The sequence below is a fragment of the Salvelinus alpinus genome, chromosome 19, assembly GCF_045679555.1.
Source record: "Salvelinus alpinus chromosome 19, SLU_Salpinus.1, whole genome shotgun sequence".
In the NCBI taxonomy this organism is placed as follows: Eukaryota; Metazoa; Chordata; class Actinopteri; order Salmoniformes; family Salmonidae; genus Salvelinus; species Salvelinus alpinus.
The window spans coordinates 8,125,263-8,152,360 of record NC_092104.1 but is presented as its reverse complement, the minus strand read 5'-3'; the positions used below and the strand labels follow the sequence as shown (position 1 = coordinate 8,152,360).

Here is a 27,098-nt window from a genome sequence, read left to right as displayed (position 1 = left end):
TGGTGACCGTGTTACCTAGCCTCAGTGCAGTGGGCAGCTGGGAGGAGGTGCTCTTATTCTCCATGGACTTTACAGTGTCCCAAAACTTTTTGGAGTTAGAGCTACAGGATGCAAATTTCTGTTTGAAAAAGCTAGCCTTTGACTTCGTGTATTGGTTCCTGACTTCCCTGAAAAGTTGCATATCGCGGGGACTATTCGATGCTAGTGCAATCCGCCACAGGATGTTTTCATGCTGGTCGAGGGCAGCCAGGTCTGGAGTGAACCAAGGGCTATATCTGTTCTTAGTTCTACATTTTTTGAATGGGGCATGCTTATTTAAGATGGTGAGGAAATTACTTTTAAAGAACGACCAGGCATCCTCGACTGACGGGATGAGGTCAATATCCTTCCAGGATACCCGGGCCAGGTCGATTAGAAAGGCCTGCTCGCAGAAGTGTTTTAGGGAGCGTTTGACAGTGCTGAGGGGTGGTCGTTTGACCGCGGACCCATAGCGGATGCAGGCAATGAGGCAGTGATCGCTGAGATCCTCATTGAAAACAGCAGAGGTGTATTTGGAGGGCAAGTTGGTCAGGATAATATCTATGAGGGTGCCCATGTTTACAGATTTAGGGTTGTACCTGGTGGGTTCCTTGATAATTTGTGTGAGATTGAGGGCATCTACCTTAGATTGTAGGATTGCCGGGGTGTTAAGCATATCCCAGTTTAGGTCACCTAACAGAACAAACTCTTAAGATAGATGGGGGGCAATCAATTCACATATGATGTACAGGGCACAGCTGGGAGCTGAGGGGGTTCTATAACAGGTGGCAACAGTGAGAGATTTATTTCTGGAGCAATTAATTAAAAAAATTAGAAGCTCGAACTGTTTGGGCATAGACCTGAAAAGTATGACAGAGCTTTGCAGGCTATCTCTGCAGTAGATTGCAACTCCTCCCCCTTTGGCAGTTCTATCTTGACTGAAAATGTTTGTAGTTAGGGATGGAAATCTCAGATTTTTTGGTGGCCTTCCTAAACCAGGATTCAGACATGGCAAGGGCATCAGGGTTGGCAGAGTGTGCTAAAGCAGTGAGTAAAACAAACTTAGGGAGTAGGCTTCTGATGTTAACATGGATGAAACCAAGGCTTTTTCGGTTACAGAAGTCAACAAATGAGAGCGCCTGGGGACACGCAGGGCCTGGGTTAACCTCCACATCACCTGAGGAACAGAGGAGGAGTAGGATGAGGGTATGGCTAAAGGCTATCAAAACTGGTCGTCTAGTGCTTTGGGGACAGAGAATAAAAAGGAGCAGTTTTCTGGGCGTGGTAGGATAGATCTTATTGCTGTCTAAACATCTGTCCACTTAAATAATAAACTTTAAACGTTTTTAATGACAAAGGTTTCTGGCCATTTACATGAAATGTATGAGCTCATCATCCACAAAAACATACGTTTACCCATTGCTCCCTCCAAAAAAATCGGAAATCGGAACCATTTTTCCTTTAGAGCATGTTTCCTGGGGCGGGAAGCTCTTCTGTTACACCAAACATGGTTGCTTCCTTCAGCAGGTATGCGAATGTTGTGTTTTTGTTTTAATCTTATTTGAATGTTTCTATTTCTGCATAATAGTAAACTAATGTACATTTATTCAGCCGACGATTTAACTAATTTAGTCGAGTAACTCATTCATGAAATGGAATGTAGACGATTAATTTAGCAATACATTCGAATAACATCCGCCAGTTTCACAGCGAGGCGCAGCCACAGACAAGGAGTTAGTTATAAAATATATTTGGCGCTGCTGAACCAGAATCTTGGGTTTACAGGAGACGTTGAATATGGCGATTCTCCTTTAAGCGCATTTAACTTGCTATTCTCCAGCTTTTCAAGATTAATGTCATACGTTTGGTACTTACCAAAGAATGGAGTTTGGCTGACTAACTAACGTTAGTATTGTAATGACGTTACTGCGGTTCCGGCCGGTATGTACTCCACCCCCCTAAAATCAAAATACAAAGTTGCATGCAACCGAAAATAATCGTATTGTTTTTGAGAAAATGCCAAATCCACCTCTTCTGCACCACCAATAAAATCACCTATTACTACCACGCACAGGTCGGCTGATCCAGCAGCAGAAAATGTCATTGATTTTATTACCTTCAACAGTTTATGAACGCCATACCTATCTGTTGTTTCACCCGCGCTACACGGAACGCAATATTTAATGTAAGTAGACAATATAGGGTACTTTTTAAAGTTGTATATTTCTAAGTAAGCTTTATTTTGTGTTTTAAATCCATTACTAATATTGCAGGATGTGCAAAACTGGCATTTATTCGATTGCATGTAACTTTATATTTAGACCATTTTTGGAAGTACATAACGTCAAAAGGTAGTAATGACGATAGTTGCTCAGCGAAACTCCATTCTATGGTAAGTTCCCGAACGTATTTTGACATTATTAAGCTTGAAAAGCTGGTGAATGGTAAGTGGAATGACTGCTTCCTGGCTTTAAAGGAGAATTGACGGATCGAGTGCATGTGATTGCTTGCATAGATAGCTACATTTTCCAACCAATATGGTTCCAATTTGACTAGTATGGGGATGATGAGTAGGCAGCTATGTTGTTTTTGAAAATAATTGTATTTGCATGATAATGCCATTGTTTATAATTTTAATAGCTACCAAGCATTACAACGTTTTTTAAAGCTTCTAATTCCCCTCGTGTCATTTCTACAGATACTTTAGTTTTTGATTGAACTGCATTTGGAGGTTGACTCAATCAAGATGGACGAAGAGCCAGAGAGAGCCAAGCGTTGGGAGGGGGGTTATGAGCGAACATGGTAAGGCGCTCACTAAACATAAACTTAGGATGAATATAATTATTGGATTGTTGTGTGTGTTTTTACATTTGCTCTTCACCAACTTCGTCCTGCAGCAGTCACCTGCATTGTAGGAGGCTCTATTGGCAACCAATCACAAGGGTGTTATTGTTTGACTCAAGCGAACATGACCAAAGACATGACTGAAACGGGAACCAATTTGCCGTAATTCATGAGTGGCCCACAGTGAATAAATACATGTGATTGAGGCTCTTTCTCACTAATTGGTTGTGTAATGTACACACACATGATTTTAGTTTGTGTGTTAAAAACATTTTACAAAGAATGGCAACACTGCCATGTTGATCTGAGCCTCGCTGTTAAAAAAAACACATTAGTGTCTGACTTTTGGCTGATGCACCTCCCCCGACTAAACTCCTCGACTTTGGTCTACAGTGAGGCTGCAACAGCCTTACCACTGAAATGCGGACACTGACTGACTGACTGACTGACTGTTGGTCCATATAGGGAGATCTTGAAGGAGGATGAGTCTGGATCTCTCAAAGCCACTGTGGAGGAAATCCTTTTCCAGGCCAAAAGGAAAAGGGTGTTCGAGAGCCATGGACAAGTTCGGCTTGGGATGGTGAGTTGATTCCTTACCCTCTATTTGCCTTCTCAGATTCCATGTACTTCTTCAGTAAAGTAATGATGGTAACACTACAATATCATGTGTTCCAGATGCGTCACCTGTACGTGGTGATTGACACCTCTAGAACCATGGAAGATCAGGACCTGAAACCCAACCGCCTCACCTCTACACTCAAGGTGAGGAAGAGGAGGAAGGTCGAGGAAGAGGAGGGGCTGGTAGAGAGGAGGAGGAGGAGGAGGAGGAATCAAAATACTTGTGAAACATATGGAGCTGAAAAATATTTTGTGATTGTTTTCTCTCTCTTCAACCCTGCAGCTGGTGGAATATTTCGTCGAGGAATACTTTGATCAGAACCCCATCAGTCAGGTAGGCCCTCATTCCACCAATCAGTGGGTTTTGATGTCCTACTGTCATCCGGTCCTGAGCGTTTGTCTATGTAAGCAGCCCTTGGAGCCTGGCTCCTCTCTAGGTTTCTTCCCAGGTTCCAGCCTTTCTAGGGATTTTTTTACCACTGCACCTGCATTGCTTGCTCTTTGGGGTTTTAGGCAGGGTATCTGTAAAGCACTTTGTGACACTGCCGGATGTAAAAAAAGGCTTCATGAAATACACTTGATGGATTGCTATGTCAGCAACGGTGTGTTGTCATCCTCCTACTATATGGTCTAGTAAGCTAAGAGAACTTAGTCCCTCCTATGGTCTCCTCTTCAGGTGGGCATCATCACCACAAAGAACAAGAGAGCGGAGAAGCTGACTGACCTGGCAGGTGAGAGGTCAGCCTTGGGTCAATCTACTAGGTGTCCCAATTTCCCCTAAGCTTATTCAATATAAGTGCTGTACACTTTCTTTTTTTTTTTTTTTTTTGCATGCTTAAAATAGTTCTAATTTTTATCGATTTATTTTCCATTGTAGGCATTACGTTTGTGGCTTGCTGGTGTTTTGAGTGTGCATGTAAGTTGTGGGCTGGTTACAGTTCTGATAACAGTGCTGTTATTCTATCCACAGGGAACCCAAAGAAGCACATTGATGCCCTGAAGAAAGCAAAGGACTCTACGTGTGGAGGAGAACCCTCTCTATATAACTCCCTCAGCCTGGCCATGCAGACACTCAAGTATGCTTCCTGTGTGTGGTGTGTGTGTGTGTGTGTATATGCTTCTACACCTGCATTGCTTGCTGTTTGGGGTTTTAGGCTGGGTTTCTGTATAGCACTTTGAGATATCAGCTGATGTACGAAGGGCTATATAAATACATTTTGATTTGATTTGTATATCCATATACTTTTATTTTGTCCCAAGATGTATGATCCACTGTGTCTTTTCACCATCGCCCTCTGTCTCTCCTCAGACACATGCCAGGACACAGCAGCAGAGAAGTCCTCATCATCTTCAGTAGTCTCACCACATGTGACCCAGCTAACATCTACGAGCTGGTCAAGGTAACAGCAGATCTGTCTGTCTCTATCACTTACATCCAGGTTGTATCACATTCGTCCGTGATTGGGAGTCCCGTACGGCAGCACACAATTGGCCCAGCGTCATCCGGGTTTGGCCGGTGTAGGCCGTCATTGTAAATAAGAATTTGTTCTTAACTGACTTGCCTAGTTAAATAAAGGTTAAATACTCTTTTATAAAATCTGTCTCCATCTCTCACTTTCCCTCTCCCCAGATGTTTTTCTCTGGTGTTTTGTCTCATGTAGAAACTCTGGTGTTGTTTCTGGTGTTGTTTCTATGTGGTCTTTCTCCTTGTCTCCCTGATGTCTCACTGATCTCTCACTGGTGTCTCCCATTTCATATCTGATTTCTCGCTGATCTCTCCCATTTCATATCTGATCTCTCCCTGATGTCTCCCTGGTGTCTCACATTTCATATCTCTGGTGTTTTCTCTGTTCTCCATCAGACTCTGAAGGCTCTGAAGATCCGTGTGTCTGTGATTGGCCTGTCAGCCGAGGTGCGTGTCTGCACCGTGCTCACCAGAGAGACCGGGGGGTCGTACCATGTGATCCTTGATGAGAGCCACTTCAGGGAGCTGCTGATGTTTCATGTGAAGCCTCCTCCTGCTACCTCCTCCTCCGAGTGTTCCCTCATACGCATGGGTCAGACACACATAGAGCTTCAGCACATAAACTGGCTCAGTCCTAACCACACAATGTTATTTCTGAGCTCCAGTGTTTCCATTCTCTCTCTCTCCCTCCAGGTTTCCCCCAGCACACCATAGCCTCTCTATCAGACCAGGATGCCAAGCCTTCTTTCAGCCAGGCCCATCTGGACAGCACTGGTGGTGGTCCCGGTCTGTCTATGGGAGGGTACTTCTGTCCACAGTGCCAGGCCAAGTACACTGAGCTACCTGTCGAGTGTAAAGTCTGTGGTACGTGGTGCCTAGCTGACTGAAGTCTGTGGTGCCTACCGAGTGTTTAAGTCTGTGGTGTGTGGTGTCTAGCTGAGTGTATGTCCCAATCGTCTCTCCTTCTTCACTCGTTTACTATTTCCCACATTTGAATGCATTGGTTTGCTGTAGGTACGGGCTAGAGGGGGTTTCTCATAGCAATAATTTCCTTTCATATCGGGAAGTGAACAAGTGCACACTTTGGGAGAAATGCATTTTGGGAAATACCTTCTGTGTACATAAATTGAGATGACCCATGTGTGTGTACTACAGACGTGACTAAAGTGTATGTGTTCCCCAGGGCTGACACTTGTCTCCGCTCCTCACCTGGCCCGATCTTTCCACCACCTCTTCCCCCTGGAGGCCTTCCAGGAGAGTCCTCTGCTGCTGCACCACAGAGAGCGGTTCTGTGAAGCCTGCCAGGGGGAGCTGAAAGACAAAAGTGTGTTCACGTGTCCGTCGTGCTGCAGTGTGTTCTGCGTGGAGTGTGACCTGTTCATCCACGACACGCTGCACTGCTGCCCCTCCTGCATCCACAGCCGCAGTGCCCCCTGAGATGCTCTGGTCAAAAGTAGAGCGATATATATAGGAAACCTCAGACAAGTGCCAATATACCTGCACACACTTTAAAGATGTTTACTAATTTGGAGGAACTTCAGTGCTTTGGGCCCTTCCTGAATTTACCTCTGGAGTTGTGTTGCTAGGAAATGTGGAATTGACTTTGGCCGTATTGCTTGGAGTTGACCTTGGAGTTGTCCTGTATCCAGGCTGACATCTAAAGCTAGAGGACTGACTTTACCTCAATGATGGTTGGATTGAGATGGAACTGCTAAAACTCTGAGCATGGATATCACCGGTTGGCTAGTGCCCGGATGGCTCTGGTAGCAGCATAGAATGGACCAAACTTTTTCAATAAACTTCAGCTCTTTTGAAGAGATCTTATTGTATGTTCTCTTTATTCATTTAGACTCGTCTCTGTCCTCATCTCTTAGCCAGGGTTTTACATTCAATATTTTTCATTTCAGTATTTTAACAAAATACAGATTCTTGTCAACATTTAATTCTCACAAAATCTGAAAAAAAACACAGGCAAAAAAACACAAACAGCAGGGCATCTGAGATCAGAGCTTGTACTGCATTGAGACATTATGAAGCTAAATCATTACATCATAAATGCAGCTAGATCAGCAAAAACACACAACACAAGTGAGGAACAAATGCAATAGAAGGAAGGAGGATCCTCTGAGATGTAGGACTGTGCTGTTTCTCCTGGGAACAGTAACCAAGGCAACGCTTATGTGGAGAAGATCTCCTGCTGGTTAGGGATCCCTAAGAAGTGGGGACAACCATTATATTTAAATTTTTAAAAAGTAAAGGCTCACAAATATTTATGCTGACAGTATTGCATAATAAATTCATCACACAAAAAAAGTCACATCTGTTTAAGGTTGAGGTGAGGATAACTGATTAACCGAGTCAATTCTTATAAATTTACCTAAGATGAAAAAAAATTAAAAAAAATGTTTAGGGTCTTAGCCTTGGGCCGACCTTCATCTCAGACAAAAATGTGATATCCAGTGTTACCAACACTGCTCAATGGACTGAGGAAATATTATTCTTTAAAGGTGAGGTGAGACTGACTAATCTACAAATCATCTTGCATCATAAATAACTAGTCAATATTATTTCTACATCAGTCAGTCACAAGTTACACACAATACATCCCGGTTTTGATGCTCTCAAACACGGCCATGCTCATTCTGCGCTCTAGACCAGGGATCCTCGACTAGATTCAGCCGCGGGACGATTTCTCTCTTGAGCGGGGGGGGGGGGGGGGGCCGGAACATAATTACAAATCATTTGTTGACCGCAAGATGCCCAAAAAGATATGTTTGACGAAAACAATCATTTCAAACCTTGCTTACATTTTGTATACGATCACGCATCTCTCTATTATACTTTGGAACAGGTTTCTTAAATTAAAATCACCTGGTTGATTTCCTGGTGTTTTTAGTCTTTTATGTCCAACAATAAAAAAATATATTTTTACAATTATTTTCTCAGAAAACTTGGGGGGCCAAATAAAACTAGCTGCGGGCCAAATTCGTCCCGCGGCCCGCCAGTTGGGGAACCCTGCTCTAGACCCCTCCCTGTACTGCATAGAAGGCCTATAGATCCTCGTGGCCCCGTGTCTCTGTCCTGGCTCCCTGGGCCTGTCTGTCCAGCCAGGCCTTTAGCTGGGGCAGGTGCTGGTCCATCCAGCGGATGTTGTCCTCAATGCTCTCATATGTCTGCTGGATACACCTCAGACCAGAACCTGTCTCCTCAGACAGAGAGTCAAAGAACCCGCGAACCTGGGGAGAGGAGACATGGGGAGACTGCTTACAATAGATCTTAAACATATCTACTATATACAGCTGAGTGTGAGCCTATGAACACACAGACAGTGGGGTAGTTATTAAAGCTGAGGGAAATACCAACTGCTACCATGCACCTGCAAAAAAGATTGCTCAGATGTGCGAGTGCCTTTTGCATTTTGAAGTAGTTATTACAGCTGGCAATACTATATAGCTACATAACGTAAGGTAATAGTAGTGGTATTATCAAACACAAGGTAATAGTAGTGGTATTATCAAACATCAGAGTAGACAGACTCTTACCTCGTCCAGCATCTCCCTGGTGGAGTACTGGTTGGTCACACCGGTCACCATGCCTGAGATAGAGTGGGACCCCAGGTCAAACCTACAGGTCAAAAGGTCATGGAGGTTAGGCAAACAGACACCTTAAAGAGAAAATTCCAACTTTATGCAAATTATCAGCAACGCAACCAAATAATAAATCAGAGGGAGGGTTTTGCTAGCTAGCTTTGACACCATGCTGGACAGGCTAACAGCCAACGTTCCGCTTTGCATGCTGTTCTGAAGATACACCATGAGGGGAGATCTTGGTGATTCCTTGCTACAAGATAGTTTCTACTATAACCACAGCGTAAGATCATCAGACTCACTTCTTCACCAGTGTGTGCCAGTTGTGTCTGAGGAAGTCCCAGGCCAGCTTGTACCCTTTGGGGTTCCTGCTGACAGAGATGACCACATGAGGAAGGTCCTGAGTCTTCATCACCTCGCCCGCGAGACTCTGCTCCATTAACCTGGGGGGGAGAGACACAGGGGGTGTGAGGGAGAGGTCAAACAACCGCATCTGCTACGCATCTGCTACCAGGAGACATCCGGCAAAACGGTCTTCTCATGCAAACGTAGCGCCACGTAACGGTGAGACTCTCACGAACACGATGGCGTTCTCCGTTTTGCTCTACGACGCCCACAAACCCCACGGGACACGTCTGAAGATAACCCGGTATCAGTTTAAAACATTAATGGGAAGTATGAAGGTAGTTTTGAGCCAACATAAAAGGGGTTAAATATGTGATATAGATTTAGGGCAGACAATTGAAAACGTTAGTCCTTATGTTTATAATTTTGGACGGTCAGTTTTTCCATTTATGAATGTTATTGAATGTGTTTCTATGGGCTATAGTAGTAAAGCCCAAATTCTAGATTTTTGAAATACCTACAGGGGTCCTACAATTCTAAATCCAATAGCTAAATGATCAATGGTATGACCCCACCCCAAAGGTTTAGACTTTTAGAGGTTTTAATGCAATACAGAGCAGCAAGAAAGCAGAGCAGCAAGTTCTGAGTACTGTAAGCAGGAGAGATAGTTCTGAGTACTGTAAGCAGGAGAGATAGTTCTGAGTGCTGTAAGCAGGAGAGATAGTTCTGAGTACTGTAAGCAGGAGAGATAGTTCTGAGTACTGTAAGCAGGAGAGATAGTTCTGAGTACTGTAAGCAGGAGAGATAGTCCTAAGACGTTCTTCATGTTAACCCACCGCTTTAGCTTGTGTTGCAGAGGGCTGATGGACAGGGCAGACTTGATGCGGCTCTTGACAGATGTGTGCTGCGAATCGCGGTACTTCTCAAAGAGGAAATCCCACCCCTCAGGGTCCCGAGCACCAATGGCAAACACCGCCAAGCTGACATCACTGGGGAGACTGAGGAAGAAGAGAGAGAGGGGGGGTTGTCCCAATACTCTAGCATGCTCTCCTTCTTTTCTCTCTTTACCTTTTGGACAATTTTTTGAAAATTTTAATTGAATTGAATGGTTTGACCTCTGACCTCATGTTGCCGTCGGAGGCCCTCCACTTGTTGAAGAGGTGTGTGGCGGTAGCGACACAGGGGGGATGGTTCCTGACAGAGCCGAACAGCAGCAGGTAGCTCCTTAGAACCCTCTGGGAAACAGACCCCTCGTCACTCCACGTCTGACGGTCTATCAAACCCCGGAACAGCTCCACGATGTAGCCCTGACAAACAGATATTATATCTCTATTCAATCCATCAATCAAATGTATTGATAAAGCCCTTTTTACATCAACAGTTGTCACAGTGCTTATACAGAAACACGGCCTAGACCCCAAAGAGCAAGAAGAAGCACAGTGACAAAAGCTCTGTCAAAAACTCTGGAAGAAAGAAACCTCAAGAGGAACCAGACTCTCTTACCTTCATCTGGTTCTCCAGACCCTCCATGTTTCTCTTCTCCATCAGTTTGTAGAGAGGGACCAGCTCCCCCAGACCCTGGGTGACAGGCATGATGTCTGTCTCCTTGGACAGATACAAAGACAGGTCCAAGGCTGTGTCCAGTCCTACCTTACCAACACTACAAAAGAGAAAGGGGACATGGGGTTAGGGACAGATACTGGGACAGGTCCAGGGCTGAGTCTAGTCCTACCTTACCAACACTACAAAGGAGAAAGGGGACATGGGGTTAGGGACAGATACTGGGACAGGTCCAGGGCTGAGTCTAGTCCTACCTTACCAACACTACAAAGGAGAAAGGGGACATGGGGTTAGGGACAGATACTGGGACAGGTCTGAGTCCAGTCCTACCTTACCAACACTACAAAGGAGAAAGGGGACATGGGGTTAGGGACAGATACTGGGACAGGTCCAGGGCTGAGTCTAGTCCTACCTTACCAACACTACAAAGGAGAAAGGGGACATGGGGTTAGGGACAGATACTGGGACAGGTCTGAGTCCAGTCCTACCTTACCAACACTACAAAGGAGAAAGGGGACATGGGGTTAGGGACAGATACTGGGACAGGTCCAGGGCTGAGTCCAGTCCTACCTTACCCACACTGGGGGACACAGACAAGATCACTCAACCCACTCATCTGAAGACATGCGTACAAAGTCTAACCTAACTCATTTAAAAAACATTTTGAATACGTAGCACTAGGGCTGTGGCGGTCATGAAATTGTCAACCTGTAACTGTCATGCAAATTGTTATGCATCGTTAGGCTAGCCTACAAGCCACTGATGCGGTTCTTTGAAAAATCTACAGTACATTTTAAAAGGTCTAATAAACCCATTCAATATAGCCTAAACCATCACAATAAATCCATTATTTAAAATGTTTCAAAAGAACAGAATACATACTGATTTGTCCTTATGTTAGGTCCTGATCTGGCTATGCCATATGGCTGTGGGCTACACTAGTTCATTTAGCAGACAACATTTGCTTATAATTACCATTATTTTATAGTAAGAACAATACAATTGAACAAAGCTGAATAAAATAGAAAGGATATTTTCCCCAAAATGATTACCGAGGCAGTGCACCCATTTGGCTATTCTGTGTTGAGCGGTTAAAGTGATCATGTTGAAACAGGTCCTCCTATATGCTTACAGTTATAATGTAACTTTAGTTGTCATACAAACCTTAGGCTGTTGTTCTGATTTCTAATACAAGGCTGCATGATGCAACTCTAATTTGAGAAAAAGTCTCATGAAAGGCATATGCTCAGGCTGCACACACTCCATCAGTCTCTCATTCACAATTGTTGTCCTTGATAATATTCTCACCCATCAGACTGTTCACAATTGAATCAGGTCTTTACATATAGCCTAATAATATATGTGTGGAAGTGATTTAGAACGGCCCACAAATAAAACACGGCATCCATAGCATGCACTCCAATAGTGAACGAGGTTACCCGCGGTTACGTTTTGAATATGCCAGGTAAACTACACAGGTTGTAAAGCAGATTAAATATGCTTCATGTTAAGAATTTAACAAAACGTCAAAACAACTGTTTTTGCACAATGACTGGGCTTATAAGAACACGTTTCACTCGACTCTGTAGGCTATGTGCTCTCCAACCCTGTTGCGAATCTGTAGGCTATGTGCTCTCCAACCCTGTTCCGAATCTGTAGGCTATGTGCTCTCCAACCCTGTTGCGAATCTGTAGGCTATGTGCTCTCCAACCCTGTTGCGAATCTGTAGGCTATGTGCTCTCCAACCCTGTTCCGAATCTGTAGGCTATGTGCTCTCCAACCCTGTTGCGAATCTGTAGGCTATGTGCTCTCCAACCCTGTTGCGAATCTGTAGGCTATGTGCTCTCCAACCCTGTTGCGAATCTGTAGGCTATGTGCTCTCCAACCCTGTTGCGAATCTGTAGGCTATGTGCTCTCCAACCCTGTTGCGAATCTGTAGGCTATGTGCTCTCCAACCCTGTTGCGAATCTGTAGGCTATGTGATCTCCAACCCTGTTCCGAATCTGTAGGCTATGTGCTCTCCAACCCTGTTCCGAATCTGTAGGCTATGTGCTCTCCAACCCTGTTCCGACTCTGTAGGCTATGTGCTCTCCAACCCTGTTGCGACTCTGTAGGCTATGTGCTCTCCAACCCTGTTGCGACTCTGTAGGCTATGTGCTCTCCAACCCTGTTCCGAATCTGTAGGCTATGTGCTCTCCAACCCTGTTCCGACTCTGTAGGCTATGTGCTCTCCAACCCTGTTCCGACTCTGTAGGCTATGTGCTCTCCAACCCTGTTCCGAATCTGTAGGCTATGTGCTCTCCAACCCTGTTGCGAATCTGTAGGCTATGTGCTCTCCAACCCTGTTTCCGAATCTGTAGGCTATGTGCTCTCCAACCCTGTTCCGACTCTGTAGGCTATGTGCTCTCCAACCCTGTTGCGACTCTGTAGGCTATGTGCTCTCCAACCCTGTTCCGAATCTGTAGGCTATGTGCTCTCTAACCCTGTTCTAGGAGTCCTATGCCTATAGGGTATGCTTAGAGTTATTTGGCCACTTTAGTTGTGATACAAACCTTATCAAAACATATACGTCTATGGGCTAGGATACATCATTATGCCTGCGACGATGATTTGAAAAAGTAGAAAAAAATGCATGTGCTGTTTCTTGCCTTAGACTGTTCACGCTGGACATCAAATCGGTCCATGCATCAACCAGCGATGAGGAGCTGGCTCTCGCTATGCAACAGTCTGCTCAAACTGAATTCCGGGGCTTTCATGTAGTGTTTCATTTTATTTTTGATAGTATTTGGATTGATTACAGGGAAAAGTGATTATAGGGAAAATAGAGCGCTGAGTATCAGGCCATTAGCGACCGGCCGTTGGCAAGTTTGCTAGGCTACTAATGACCATCAGAGGCATCAGAGTACAATTTTGGAGTTCGTTACCGTGACTCAACGGCCATGTGGAATATGACTGCGGTCATGACTCGTGACTGCCGGTTGTACCATTACTAATCTAACCAATCCGAAGACATTTAACATTTGGAAACGTTTGTTTAAAAAACTGTTTTAAACACAACCATTTGACATACAAAAATACACTGAACAAAAATATAAACACAGCATGTAAAGTGTTGGTCCCATGTTTCATGAGCTGAAATAAAAGATCCCAGAAATGTTCCATACGCACAAAAAGCTTATTTCTCTCAGATTTTGTGCATACATTTGTTTGTTTGTTTGTTACATCCCTGTTAGTGAGCATTTCTCATTTACCAAGATAATCCAGCCCCCTGACAGATGTGGCATATCAAGAAGCTGATTTAACAGCATGATCATTACACAGGTGCACCTTGTGCTGGGGACAATAAAAGGCCACTAAAATGTGCAATTTTGTCACACAACACAATGCCACAGATGAGTGTGCAATTGGCATGCTGACTGCATGAATGTCCACCAGAGCTGTTGCCAGCTAATTGAATGTTAATTTCTCTACAATAATGTTTTTTTAGAGAATTTGGCAGTACGTCCAACCGGCCTCACAACCGCAGACCACGTGTAACCACGCCAGCCCAGGACCTCCACATCCGGCTTCTTCACCTGCGGGATCGTCTGAGACCAGCCACCTGAACAGCTGATGAAACTGAGGAGTATTTCTGTCTGTAATGAAGCCCGTTTATGGGGGAAAACGAATTCTGATTGGCTGGGGTGGGGTGGCTCCCAAGTGGGTGGGCCTATGCCCTCCCAGGACCACCCATGGCTGCGCCCCTGCCCAGTCATGTGAAATCTATAGATCAGGGCCTAATGAATTTATTTAAATTAACTGATTTCCTTATATGAACTGTTATTTAGTAAAATCGTGATCAGTATACATAAAAAACGACATTGAAATAATACATTTTACAATATTATACACTGTCATGACAGACTGACCTGACCAATTGGAAGGCATTGTTGATGAGGGAAGCGCGGTCATTGGAGCTCAGAGCCCTGTGATTGGTCAGCAGCAGGGAGGTCAGAGAACTCCAGCCTTCCCCCTCGTAATGGACCATGTAGTAACCACTCATATCCACGTTAAACTTGACCCACCCCACCTCCTCTGGTAGGTACAGCACGTCTAGAGGGGGAGGTAGTTAGTTAGTATACTGTAACTATACTGTTACCAGACGAGACTAATGCTAGAACTGTTAGGACACAAACCACAGACAGAGACGCCTACCTGTCTTGGTCTTGAGCAGGAAGCGATGCACTGTGCTGGAGCTGCTGGTGATGTAGGTCAGAGGAACCTGCCACAGGAAGCTGCATGGGGGGTGGGGGGGATCAGGAGGTTATAGTGAATGAGTTGGTTATAGTGAATGAGTGTGTACTGTTACAGTGTGTTGACTGTTACAGTGGGTTGACTGTTACAGTGGGTTGACTGTTAAAGTGTGTTGACAGTGACAGTGTGTTGACTGTGACAGTGGGTTGACTGTGACAGTGTGTTCACTTAAAGCTTAAAGCTAACTCTCTCTCCTCTGCTCTCATCCTTCTAGACCTATCAGCTGCCTTTGATACTGTGAACCATCAGATCCTCCTCTCCACCCTCTCCGAGTTGGGCATCTCCGGCGCGGCCCACGCTTGGATTGCGTCCTACCTGACAGGTCGCTCCTACCAGGTGGCGTGGCGAGAATCTGTCTCCGCACCACGTGCTCTCACCACTGGTGTCCCCCAGGGCTCTGTTCTAGGCCCTCTCCTATTCTCGCTATACACCAAGTCACTTGGCTCTGTCATATCCTCACATGGTCTCTCCTATCATTGCTATGCAGACGACACACAATTAATCTTCTCCTTTCCCCCTTCTGATAACCAGGTGGCGAATCGCATCTCTGCATGTCTGGCAGACATATCAGTGTGGATGACGGATCACCACCTCAAGCTGAACCTTGGCAAGACGGAGCTGCTCTTCCTCCCGGGGAAGGACTGCCCGTTCCATGATCTCGCCATCACGGTTGACAACTCCATTGTGTCCTCCTCCCAGAGTGCTAAGAACCTTGGCGTGATCCTGGACAACACCCTGTCGTTCTCAACTAACATCAAGGCGGTGACCCGTTCCTGTAGGTTCATGCTCTACAACATTCGCAGAGTACAACCCTGCCTCACACAGGAAGCGGCGCAGGTCCTAATCCAGGCACTTGTCATCTCCCGTCTGGATTACTGCAACTCGCTGTTGGCTGGGCTCCCTGCCTGTGCCATTAAACCCCTACAACTCATCCAGAACGCCGCAGCCCGTCTGGTGTTCAACCTTCCCAAGTTCTCTCACGTCACCCCGGCTCCTCCGCTCTCTCCACTGGCTTCCAGTTGAAGCTCGCATCCGCTACAAGACCATGGTGCTTGCCTACGGAGCTGTGAGGGGAACGGCACCTCCGTACCTTCAGGCTCTAATCAGGCCCTACACCCAAACAAGGGCACTGCGTTCATCCACCTCTGGCCTGCTCGCCTCCCTACCTCTGAGGAAGTACAGTTCCCGCTCAGCCCAGTCAAAACTGTTCGCTGCTCTGGCACCCCAATGGTGGAACAAACTCCCTCACGACGCCAGGACAGCGGAGTCAATCACCACCTTCCGGAGACACCTGAAACCCCACCTCTTTAAGGAATACCTAGGATAGGATAAAGTAATCCTTCTAACCCCCCCCCCCCCCCCTTAAAAGAGTTAGATGCACTATTGTAAAGTGGTTGTTCCACTGGATATCATAAGGTGAATGCACCAATTTGTAAGTCGCTCTGGATAAGAGCGTCTGCTAAATGACTTAAATGTAATGTAAATGTTCACTGTAGAGTGTGTTTACTGTGCAGTGTGTTCACTGTGACAGTGGGTTGACTGTTACAGTGGGTTGACTGTTACAGTGTGTTCACTGTGACTGGGTGTTCACTGTGACAGTGTGTTTACTATGCAGTGTGTTGACTGTTACAGTGGGTTGACTGTTACAGTGGGTTGACTGTTAAAGTGTGTTGACTGTGACAGTGTGTTGACTGTGACAGTGGGTTGACTGTGACAGTGGGTTGACTGTTACAGTGTGTTGACTGTTACAGTGTGTTGACTGTTACAGTGTGTTCACTGTGCAGTGTGTTCACTGTGCAGTGTGTTCACTGTGACAGTGGGTTGACTGTTACAGTGGGTTGACTGTTACAGTGGGTTGACTGTTACAGTGTGTTGACTGTTACAGTGTGTTCACTGTACAGTGTGTTGACTGTTACAGTGGGTTGACTGTTACAGTGTGTTCACTGTACAGTGTGTTCACTGTACAGTGTGTTGACTGTGCAGTGTGTTGACTGGTACAGTGGGTTGACTTAGTGTGTACTGTGACAGTGTGTTGACTGTTAGTGTGTACTGTGACAGTGTGTTGACTGTTACAGTGTGTTGACTGTTATAGTGGGTTGACTGTTACAGTGTGTTGACTGTTACAGTGTGTTGACTGTTACAGTGTGTTGACTGTTACAGTGGGTTGACTGTTACAGTGTGTTCACTGTACAGTGTGTTGTGGAGGTTATAGTGAATGAGTTGGTTATTCACAAACTGAACTACCAAGCCTGAACTACCATCTCTACAAAGGAAATGAATCCATGATGTTTCCTGGATATCTAGTTCCAACTGCACAGTCAAACAGGGTTCAAATCCTTCCTACTGCCCTCTGACACATTCTCTCTCACTGACATCTATCTGTTCAATAAAACCTGGAAATACGGAAGGAGTGGGAATTATCTTACCCGTGTGTCTGTGAGGGATCGTCAGTCTTGAGGTATCTCTCCTGGCTGAGTCTGACCTGACGACCCCTGACCTCGACAGTGACCAGGGGAAACCCCTCCTGCAGCGTCCACGTGTCCATGATGGCCCTCACATCCAGCTGATCGCCTGAGTACCACTTCTACATCACAAACACACACGCACAGACACAGTCACCTGAGTACCACTTCTACATCACAAACACACACGCACAGACACAGTCACCTGAGTACCACTTCTACATCACAAACACACACGCACAGACACGGTCACCTGAGTACCACTTCTACATCACAAACACACACGCACAGACACGGTCACCTGAGTACCACTTCTACATCACAAACACACACGCACAGACACAGTCACCTAAGTACCACTTCTACATCACAAACACACACGCACAGACACAGTCACCTGAGTACCACTTCTACATCACAAACACACACGCACAGACACAGTCACCTGAGTACCACTTCTACATCACAAACACACACGCACAGACACAGTCACCTGAGTACAACTTCTACATCACAAACACACACGCACAGACACAGTCACCTGAGTACCACTTCTACATCACAAACACACACGCACAGACACAGTCACCTGAGTACCACTTCTACATCACAAACACACACGCACAGACACAGTCACCTGAGTACCACTTCTACATCACAAACACACACGCACAGACACAGTCACCTGAGTACCACTTCTACATCACAAACACACACGCACAGACACAGTCACCTGAGTACCACTTCTACATCACAAACACACACGCACAGACACAGTCACCTGAGTACCACTTCTACATCACAAACACACACGCACAGACACAGTCACCTGAGTACCACTTCTACATCACAAACACACACGCACAGACACAGTCACCTGAGTACCACTTCTACATCACAAACACACACGCACAGACACAGTCACCTGAGTACCACTTCTACATCGCAAACACACACGCACAGACACAGTCACCTGAGTACCACTTCTATAGCAAGCCAGGAAGGACACAGCACAGGACAGGATACATTACCCCACAGGACATGAACACCACAAGACATTGACTGTTACAGTGTGTTGACAGTTACAGTGTGTTGACTGTTAGTGTGTACTATTACAGTGTGTTCACTGTGACAGTGTGTTTACTATGCAGTGTGTTGACTGTTACAGTGTGTTGACTGTTACAGTGTGTTGACTGTGCAGTGTGTTCACTGTGACAGTGGGTTGACTGTTACAGTGTGTTGACTGTTACAGTGTGTTCACTGTACAGTGTGTTGACTGTTACAGTATGTTGACTGTTACAGTGTGTTCACTGTACAGTGTGTTGACTGTGCAGTGTGTTGACTGTGCAGTGTGCTGACTGTTACAGTGGGTTGACTGTTAGTGTGTACTGTGACAGTGTGTTGACTGTTAGTGTGTACTGTGACAGTGTGTTGACTGTTACAGTGTGTTGACTGTGCCGTGGGTTGACTGTTACAGTGGGTTGACTGTTACAGTGGGTTGACTGTGACAGTGTGTAGGATGGGTTTGCTGGTGTGTTATGACTTACAGGAGCTCCAGACTGGGCCTTTTCCTGAGAACAGAACCCCTCGTCTTTCAGTCTGCCCTCATCCAGATCATCTGACTGGCAGATCTGTTAAGACACACACATTATTGGCTTGGTTGGGTTCGACTCAGTAGTGTGAAAAGGGTATGAAGCTCAGGTAGCTGTATACACACTCACGTTAGTGAGGCTCTCCCACAGATGGCTGTTGACAGTGTTCTGATAGCTGTAACGTCTGAGGTAGCGGACAATACCAATCTTAAATGCCTCTGGGGTCAGGAAGTCTCTCAGCATGTTCAAAATACACGCTCCCTGGAAAACAATAACACATGAAGTCACAGAAATCCCCTCACTGACTAGAATGGAGTACTTTCAGAAGAGGTAGCAAACCTGTGTTCAAATACTATTTGAAATCTTTGTAGTACTTTGAGTGTTTGTTTTAGCCTGCCTTGAGATTCAGGTGAAGGGGGTTTGCACTTTTGGGGCTCTTCTATTGATTCCATTGCAGTGAAGTATTTGAAACTAGGTCTGACAGATAGTCAGCATGAAGTGAATAGACTGGACAGGAGTCAGACCTTGGTTGATTGATTGATTGATTGGATGGGAGTCTGACCTTATCATAGGAGACATCGTCAAACATCTCCTGGATCTGAGTAGGAGTGTCCACCTGGCTGGAAACGGGGTGGGAGGAGCTTAATGAATCCACCTCCATCGCCTCAAAACACTTCCCTAGGAAGAAGTCATTCTGAGGGGGGAGGGAAAGGGAGGAAGGAAGAGATAGAAGTCATTTGTCAGTTAGTGATATCACAACAACCCTGATTTCCCTACACATACATCCAGCAGCCTGCCTATCAACTAGCTCAGTATTTGTTCAGGTACGTTTCTATACAAACTCTCTACTATACTCTTTCATTTCATACTAAATCAACAAAAGAAATACAGAAAATGAATATTAGAAACCAAACAGAGGCTTACCACTTGCAGCTCAGGGTTGGTGATGTTAACTGACACAAACTCCATGAACTTTGCAAAGCCCTCATTGAGCCACAGGTCATTCCACCACTGCATGGTCACTAGGTTACCGAACCACTAGACCAACAGGAGAAGAGACAGGGTTAGGACAAGATAGTCACTAGGTTACTGAACCACTAGACCAACAGGAGAAGAGACAGGGTTAGGACAAGATACTCACTAGGTTACCAACCCAGTAGAACAACAGGAGAAGAGACAGGGTTAGGACAAGATAGTCACTAGGTTACTGAACCACTAGACCAACAGGAGAAGAGACAGGGTTAGGACAAGATAGTCACTAGGTTACTGAACCACTAGACCAACAGGAGAAGAGACAGGGTTAGGACAAGATAGTCACTAGGTTACTGAACCACTAGACCAACAGGAGAAGAGACAGGGTTAGGAAAAGATAGTCACTAGGTTACTGAACCACTAGACCAACAGGAGAAGAGACAGGGTTAGGACAAGATAGTCACTAGGTTACTGAACCACTAGACCAACAGGAGAAGAGACAGGGTTAGGAAAAGATAGTCACTAGGTTACTGAACCACTAGAACAACAGGAGAAGAGACAGGGTTAGGACAAGACGCAACACGGAGTGCCTGGATACAGCCCTTAGCCGTGGTATATTGGCCATATACCACACACCCCCAAGGTGGCTTATTGCTATTATAAACTGGTTACCAACGTAATTAGAGCAGTAAAAATAAATGTTTTGTCATACACGTGGTATACGGTCTGATGTTAGCCAATCAGCATTCAGGACTCGAAACACCCAGTTTATAACAGGGAATATATCACATGCCTTCAGAAAGTATGCACACCCCTTGACTTTTTCAACAACAACAACAAAAAATGGTGTTACAGCCTGAATTTAAAACGGGTTTCACTTAGATTTTTTGGTCACTGGCCTACACACAATTCCCCATAATGTTCAAGTATTTTTTCTAAATGTTAACAAATTAATAAAAAATGAAAAGCTGAAATGTTTTGAGTCAATAAGTATTCAACCCCTTTGTTATGGCAAGCCTAAATAAGTTCAGGAGTAAAAATGTGCTTAACAAATCACATAATAAGTTGCATGGACTTGGTCTTTTACCAAATAGGGCTATCTTCTGTATACCACCCCTACCTTGTCACAACACAACTGATTGTCTCAAACGCATTAATATAATACATTCCACAAATGAACTTTTAACAAGGGACACCTGTTAATTGAAATGCATTCCAGGTGACTACCTCATGAAGCTGGTTGAGAGAATGCCAAGAGTGTGCAAAGCTGTCATCAAGGCAAAGGGTGGCTACTTTGAAGAATCTCAAATATAAAATAGATTTTGATTTAACACTTTTTTGGTTACTACATGATTTCATATGTGTTCATTCATAGTTTTGATGTCTTCACTATTATTCTACGATGTAGAACATAGTAAAAATAAAGAAAAACCCTGGAATGAGTAAGTTTGTCCAAACTTTCATTGGTACTGTAACGATCGTCGTCTAAAGATGAGGAATCATCGGACCAAAGCGCAGCGTGGTAAGTGTTCATGTTAATTTATTGAAAACAGAACACTAAACAAAATAACAAAGAGAATGAAACAAAACAAAACAGTCCTGTCTGGTGCAGACACAAAGACAGAAAACAACTACCCAAAACACAGGTGGAAAAAGGATACCTAAGTATGGTTCTCAATCAGAGACAACGATAGACAGCTGTCCCTGATTGAGAACCACACCCGGCCAAACACACAGAAAAGAAAACATAGAACACAAAAACATAGAATGCCCACCCCAACTCACGCCCTGACCAACCAAAATAGAGACATAAAAAGGATCTCTAAGGTCAGGGCGTGACAGGTACTGTGTAGATATATATATATATATATATTATTTTAACCCCTTTTTTGGGGTAGGCACAAAAATCCCTTCATACCTCCATTCATAAAAATAAAAAGACGGTACCAGTTAACTTCAGACAAGGGGTCATAGAGCAAAACGAAGAACACCATCTAGTCTCCCCTTTCCATAAAATGGTCATAATAGTTTGTAGGTCAAACCATTCAGACGCTACAGAAGTTTACGAGTGAAGACCAATTTTCGGAATGTCTCATGGTCTGACAAACACCGCTTTAGCTCTCCCACCTTTCACCGCAGATGGGACGTCTCATGGTCTGACAAACACCGCTCTAGCTCTCCCACCTTTCACCGCAGATGGGACGTCTCATGGTCTGACAAACACCGCTCTAGCTCTCCCACCTTTCACCGCAGATGGGACGTCTCATGGTCTGACAAACACCGCTTTAGCTCTCCCACCTTTCACCGCAGATGGGACGTCTCATGGTCTGACAAACACCGCTCTAGCTCTCCCACCTTTCACCGCAGATGGGACGTCTCATGGTCTGACAAACACCGCTCTAGCTCTCCCACCTTTCACCGCAGATGGGACGTCTCATGGTCTGACAAACACCGCTTTAGCTCTCCCACCTTTCACCGCAGATGGGACGTCTCATGGTCTGACAAACACCGCTCTAGCTCTCCCACTTTTCACCGCAGATGGGACGTCTCATGGTCTGACAAACACCGCTCTAGCTCTCCCACTTTTCACCGCAGATGGGACGTCTCATGGTCTGACAAACACCGCTCTAGCTCTCCCACCTTTCACCGCAGATGCAGAAGTGCGACGCCGATGGATGTGATGGATTGAGATGCATCCAATGCAAAAGATATCTCTAGCTTAAGCTGACTGATTTTGATGGAATGTTTTTGTTATGTAACTTAGATTTGACGCACCTGTGCGTCAATCGACTCTAGTGGGTTAATGTAGCCAAAGATTATAGGGTCCCCTAGGAAACACTGACCAACACTTTGGTTCCTATCCTGTCACAATAACTCCTCCCTGGCATTTTCATTTGTTGTCATGTCAAACAACACAGTATTCAAAGTGCCCATTATTATCTTCTAACTATAGAATTAGAATAACTATTATTTTTCCATGATCCCAACAGTTCACCCAAGTGTTTTGATCTAAATCGCAAGTCAAATCGCAATTGCAACATTTGCCCACATCGTACAGCCCTATGTGGCAGCGTGGAAATGATCTCAAATGAGTGCAGGAAATGAATGAAAATGCACTTTTTTGGGGGGGGGGGGTTGAAGTTGAATTGAACAGTATAAAACAATGGAAATGGAAAGAGGCCCATTGAAATCACTTAAGAGTGTATGTGTTGCCACCCTGGGATCACTCACAACTTACTGAGGAAGCACATTTAGGACTTTTATTATTCAAAAACATAAAATACTGTCAAATACCCGTCATACATTAAAACTAATACTGTGATGTGGCCATATCAACCAGCCCTAATTTAATTTTCAATAAATGTGCAAACATTTCTAAAAACTTGTTTTCACTTTGTAATTTTTGGGGTATTGTGTGTAGATGGGCCAGAAAATAAATATATATTTAGTCAGTTTTGAATTCAGGTTGTAACACAAGAAAATGTGGAATACTTTCTGAAGGTATATTCTGACAAAGCATCTGACTGATGAACCAACAGAGGTTAGTCCCACTTACCTGGTGTGCCAGCTCATGTGCGATCACCATGGTGATGCCTAGCTTGTCAGAGGCGGAGCTCTTGTTGGGGTCAAAGAGCAGCCCAGCCTCTCGGTATGTGGTCAGACCCCAGTTCTCCATCGCACCCGACTGGAAGTCTGGGATAGCTGCCAGGTCTGGGAGGAACACACAGGAATACATCAGGAAATGATTTATTTAAAAGTCTACTTACCAAAATGTGTATTAACCATTATTAAACATAGACATACATTAGTATAAACTGTCAGCTAGTGCCACCTCCTGCTACCAAACGCACCCCAGTAAGTCTATGTGTGGTGCGTAGCGTTGGTGCGGGTGTGTTCTACTCACCCTGTTTGGGTAGAGGATATGGGATGTCAAAGTAGTCATCGTAGAAGTCCAACAGTCTGACTGCAGCATTCAGGGCAAAGTCTGTCTGGTCGATCTTGTCTGGTACAGCATACACTGAGATCTGATAGGACAATACCGAAGAAGAGGTCAATCATAGAAATATGTTGTCGTGCACTTCCACATAGCAGGGACTAGGGAGCTATAATGACGTGTACGTATAAACGAGTCGTAGTCAGTGAAACAGAGAAGAAGCACAAGGTTTCAGATAGAACCTGATCAACAAGACAGGACACAACTCCCTTTTCCACGTGAAAGTTATTCCATGCACCTCATTTCTATTTGCAGGTTGGGCATCATAAGTTAACCTTTCATTCTGACCAATGAGAGGACTTCCTGAGAGGACTTCCTGAGAGGACTTCCTGAGAGGTCTTCATGAGAGGACTTCCTGCTCACCTTGACTCCGTGACTGGTGGTCTTGCTGACAGACTGGAAGTCAGAGACAATGAAGGCCACCAGGTAGGTGCTCATCCTAACGCTGGTGTCAAAGTGGTCCTCCAGCACGCCACCTGGTAACTCTACTGTCTTTACCTGTGGAGGGAAGAGGTGGAGGATATGTTCATTATGACACCTGCCTCTCCCTGGCATTCAGACGGTGTGGAGAAACAGGTACTTTGAGATGCTCATAAAGGGGCTTGACAGGTGAAAGCGACACGGTGAAAACGTTTAAATGGATAGAATTTATTTGGCGTTCATCTGCCCCGTTTATCACCCGTTAATATATCTGTTATATATCACCTGTTAATAGATCTGTTATATATATATATATCACCTGTTAATAGATCTGTTATATATCACCTGTTAATAGATCTGTTATATATATATATATCACCTGTTAATAGATCTGTTATATATCACCTGTTAATAGATCTGTTATATATCACATGTTAATAGATCTGTTAAATATCAAGTGAAGGAACTGTGGAGACCAGGAGAGAAAGACACTTGAGACTATTGAGATGCAGCCCGTGGTGTGTTTCCCAGGGTACCTTGGGCATGTTGGAGAGGGCGATGTGGCGTGACTCACGCCGTATCTGGATGGTGAAGTTGGCTTTGAACGCCGGCTCATCGAAACAGGGGAAGGCTGCTCGGGCACTGGTCGCTTCAAACTGAGTGGACGCCATAAACCTAACAGAACAGAGGAGAAAATAAAAGTGTCGTTAAGATATAAGATATACAGTAGGTCTAGGGAAAATGAATGTAAAGCTTATGATTGAGGAATTCATTATAGTGGCACACCGTTTAGCAGTGTTGTAGTACTCGATTCAAGGACTCAGACTTGACTCGGACTCAAGTCACGATTTTCCCGACCCGTGACTCGACCAGTTGTGACTGTTGTCAGAAAATCTCAATATTTTGCATAATTCAACATACGAGCTACAGCAGCAAATGTTAGACAGCAGTATTATCTATGTAGCCTTACCAATGTGCAACGCTGGAATGAAATGTAACTTAAAAAATGGTTGGACTGCTACTTTTGGCACTACCAAGGGACTCGTGACTCGATTCGTGACTCGAACTTGGACTCGAACAATAAGGCCTCGGGACTCTAGGTTTAGTGACTTGACTACATCACTGCTTCTTTGTGATCGTATCCAAATACAGGACGATTTGATCACTATAAGTGGTTGGTCACTTTCACTGCATATTCTTTTGGAAATGCACTGTAGAATGATTGACATGCGTTTTCAGTGCTCTAGGTGACCACCTATACTGCCCAGGGCCAATCCTGATGGTTCGTATTCTTACCTGACCTCTCCCTTGGTTGTGCGATAGGAGCTCTTGTAGAAACCGTGGAAACTGTCAGACAGGTTGGCAGAGAACTCCAGACGAACCGTGTACATCCCACCTCTGACCAGCAGCACATCAGACATCAGAGCTAGCTGATGGAAGGCTGGGTACTCCAACACCCGCAGAGGCCTTGAAGAATCAGAATAAGAAAACTTTATTGCCACGCAACAAATGTTACTAGGAATGTTATCTTGGTGTTGTAGCTACATAGAAGCACCGACAATCACATCCACATCAACAATTAATCCATTTACCATCAACACAGATAAAGACATCAGAATCAATAGAAATACACGTGACAACCAGGGTTGGGTTCAAGTCCATTTGAATTCCAGTCAATTCAGAAAGTCAACCATATTCCAATATCAATTCCAAAATGTCCTCCTTGAAAAGCATTAAAGATAATTTGAATTTCAGCGTACGTCCTGAATTGACTGGAATTTAAATGTAATTGACTCCAACCCTGATGACAACACTAGGTAGAAAAATAAGGGACCCGATCATACACTGGCAGTGACCCTGGACCTTCCGGTGCCAAGAGCTCAGCTTTAGCTATCTGGAGATCCTTGCTGTGTAGGATGATGGTAGAGGTGTCCTCGAAGACCTGGAGTTGAATCTGCACAGCTCCGGTGAAGTCTAGGCTGGTCAGGTTAGGGTGGACGAGGAGGTCATAGTGGATTGGAGAGACAGTTTCAGGAAGTCTCATGTGGATCCAGGGGAAAGGTTGGTCATTAGTGGCGACGGGAGGTAGAGGTAAGGAAGACTTGTCAGTGGTATCATGGACTCCTGGAAGCTGTGCCGCCAAAGATGGGGCAAAGGATATATGCAGGAGCACCAAGATGGTGACAGTTAACGTCGTCATCCTCACGCCTGAGAAAAAGCAGGAAGTCAGTAGTTTCCTACAGATGGAAGAAATGAAGTCAGGTTACATTGTAGCAAACCCGAATGGTGGAGCATGGTGGAGGTGGAGCATTGTTACAGTATGAATCATTGTATCACAGTAAATAATGTATCAATCAATCTGTAACATTTCTATTGAAGTGAATAGCCCAATAATGCACATTTGAAAGCTGTACAACACATTCAACAGAAACGCGTGGACATGACATTGCAAATGTAAAAGTTACGGTTACTTTCGATTTCAGCTCAAGATTCAAAACCTGTGCTATTCATTAAACAAAACCTTGCATTAGCCTATTCATCCACAATATTAGGCTAGCTAGGCTCCAGCGAAACGTACATTTAAACAATTTAAACAGCGAACAGTCAACTTGTAGATAGATACATTATAAGACATTACTGTACTTACTGTCAGGTTATCTGTCCGACTTGATTGTGAAAGTGAAAATAAAAAGGACCTGTACAGATTTGCATTCTGGGACAATCTGAATAACAGCCCGACTCATACTATGAATGCCCCATCACTTAAAACACCGACCATGTTAAGAGAAGCCTTGAAATAGGTGAGATAATGATTGGATCCACAACAAACCATTATTTGCAAACGGCTCATTTCAATACAGGAAGTCAAATAAACCAAGCTCTGTTTTGGTTTTGACCCGTAGTGCATACTATTGGCCACTAGGGGGC

General features: G+C 44.7%; 2 protein-coding genes across 4 annotated transcripts; one reads left to right on the top strand and one right to left on the bottom strand.

Moving 5' to 3' along the window:
• The first annotated feature begins 914 nt into the window (after positions 1–914).
• Positions 915–6,764, top strand: gtf2h2 (general transcription factor IIH, polypeptide 2). Of its 3 annotated transcripts, XM_071352188.1 has the most exons (13): positions 1,519–1,545; positions 1,859–1,959; positions 2,093–2,203; positions 2,717–2,820; positions 3,328–3,442; positions 3,538–3,624; positions 3,764–3,814; positions 4,157–4,211; positions 4,451–4,556; positions 4,790–4,880; positions 5,342–5,537; positions 5,639–5,809; positions 6,129–6,764. In XM_071352188.1, the coding sequence occupies exons 4-13, from the start codon at positions 2,765–2,767 to the stop codon at positions 6,380–6,382; spliced, it is 1,182 nt and encodes a 393-aa protein (XP_071208289.1). In that variant the 5' UTR covers positions 1,519–1,545; positions 1,859–1,959; positions 2,093–2,203; positions 2,717–2,764; the 3' UTR covers positions 6,383–6,764. The 3 variants fall into 3 exon arrangements, 2 of the variants coding, with proteins under 2 accessions (XP_071208288.1, XP_071208289.1); XR_011668974.1 differs by lacking the exon at positions 1,519–1,545 and having other exon boundaries at positions 1,555–1,959; positions 5,639–5,887; positions 6,129–6,266; XM_071352187.1 differs by lacking the exons at positions 1,859–1,959; positions 2,093–2,203 and having other exon boundaries at positions 915–1,545.
• On the bottom strand, positions 6,765–27,051 carry erap1b (endoplasmic reticulum aminopeptidase 1b). The gene is made up of 20 exons (XM_071352186.1): positions 26,818–27,051; positions 26,015–26,407; positions 25,467–25,637; positions 24,707–24,845; positions 24,114–24,248; positions 23,661–23,781; positions 23,313–23,467; positions 19,709–19,822; positions 19,347–19,478; positions 18,914–19,045; positions 18,740–18,823; positions 17,157–17,314; positions 14,632–14,711; positions 14,346–14,529; positions 10,381–10,537; positions 10,000–10,184; positions 9,714–9,875; positions 8,835–8,975; positions 8,488–8,569; positions 6,765–8,181 (listed from the first exon to the last, which is right to left on the bottom strand). Exons 2-20 carry the CDS (start codon positions 26,368–26,370, stop codon positions 7,996–7,998), a joined length of 2,874 nt encoding a protein of 957 aa, XP_071208287.1. The 5' UTR covers positions 26,371–26,407; positions 26,818–27,051; the 3' UTR covers positions 6,765–7,995.
• Between the last annotated feature and the right edge of the window lie 47 nt (positions 27,052–27,098).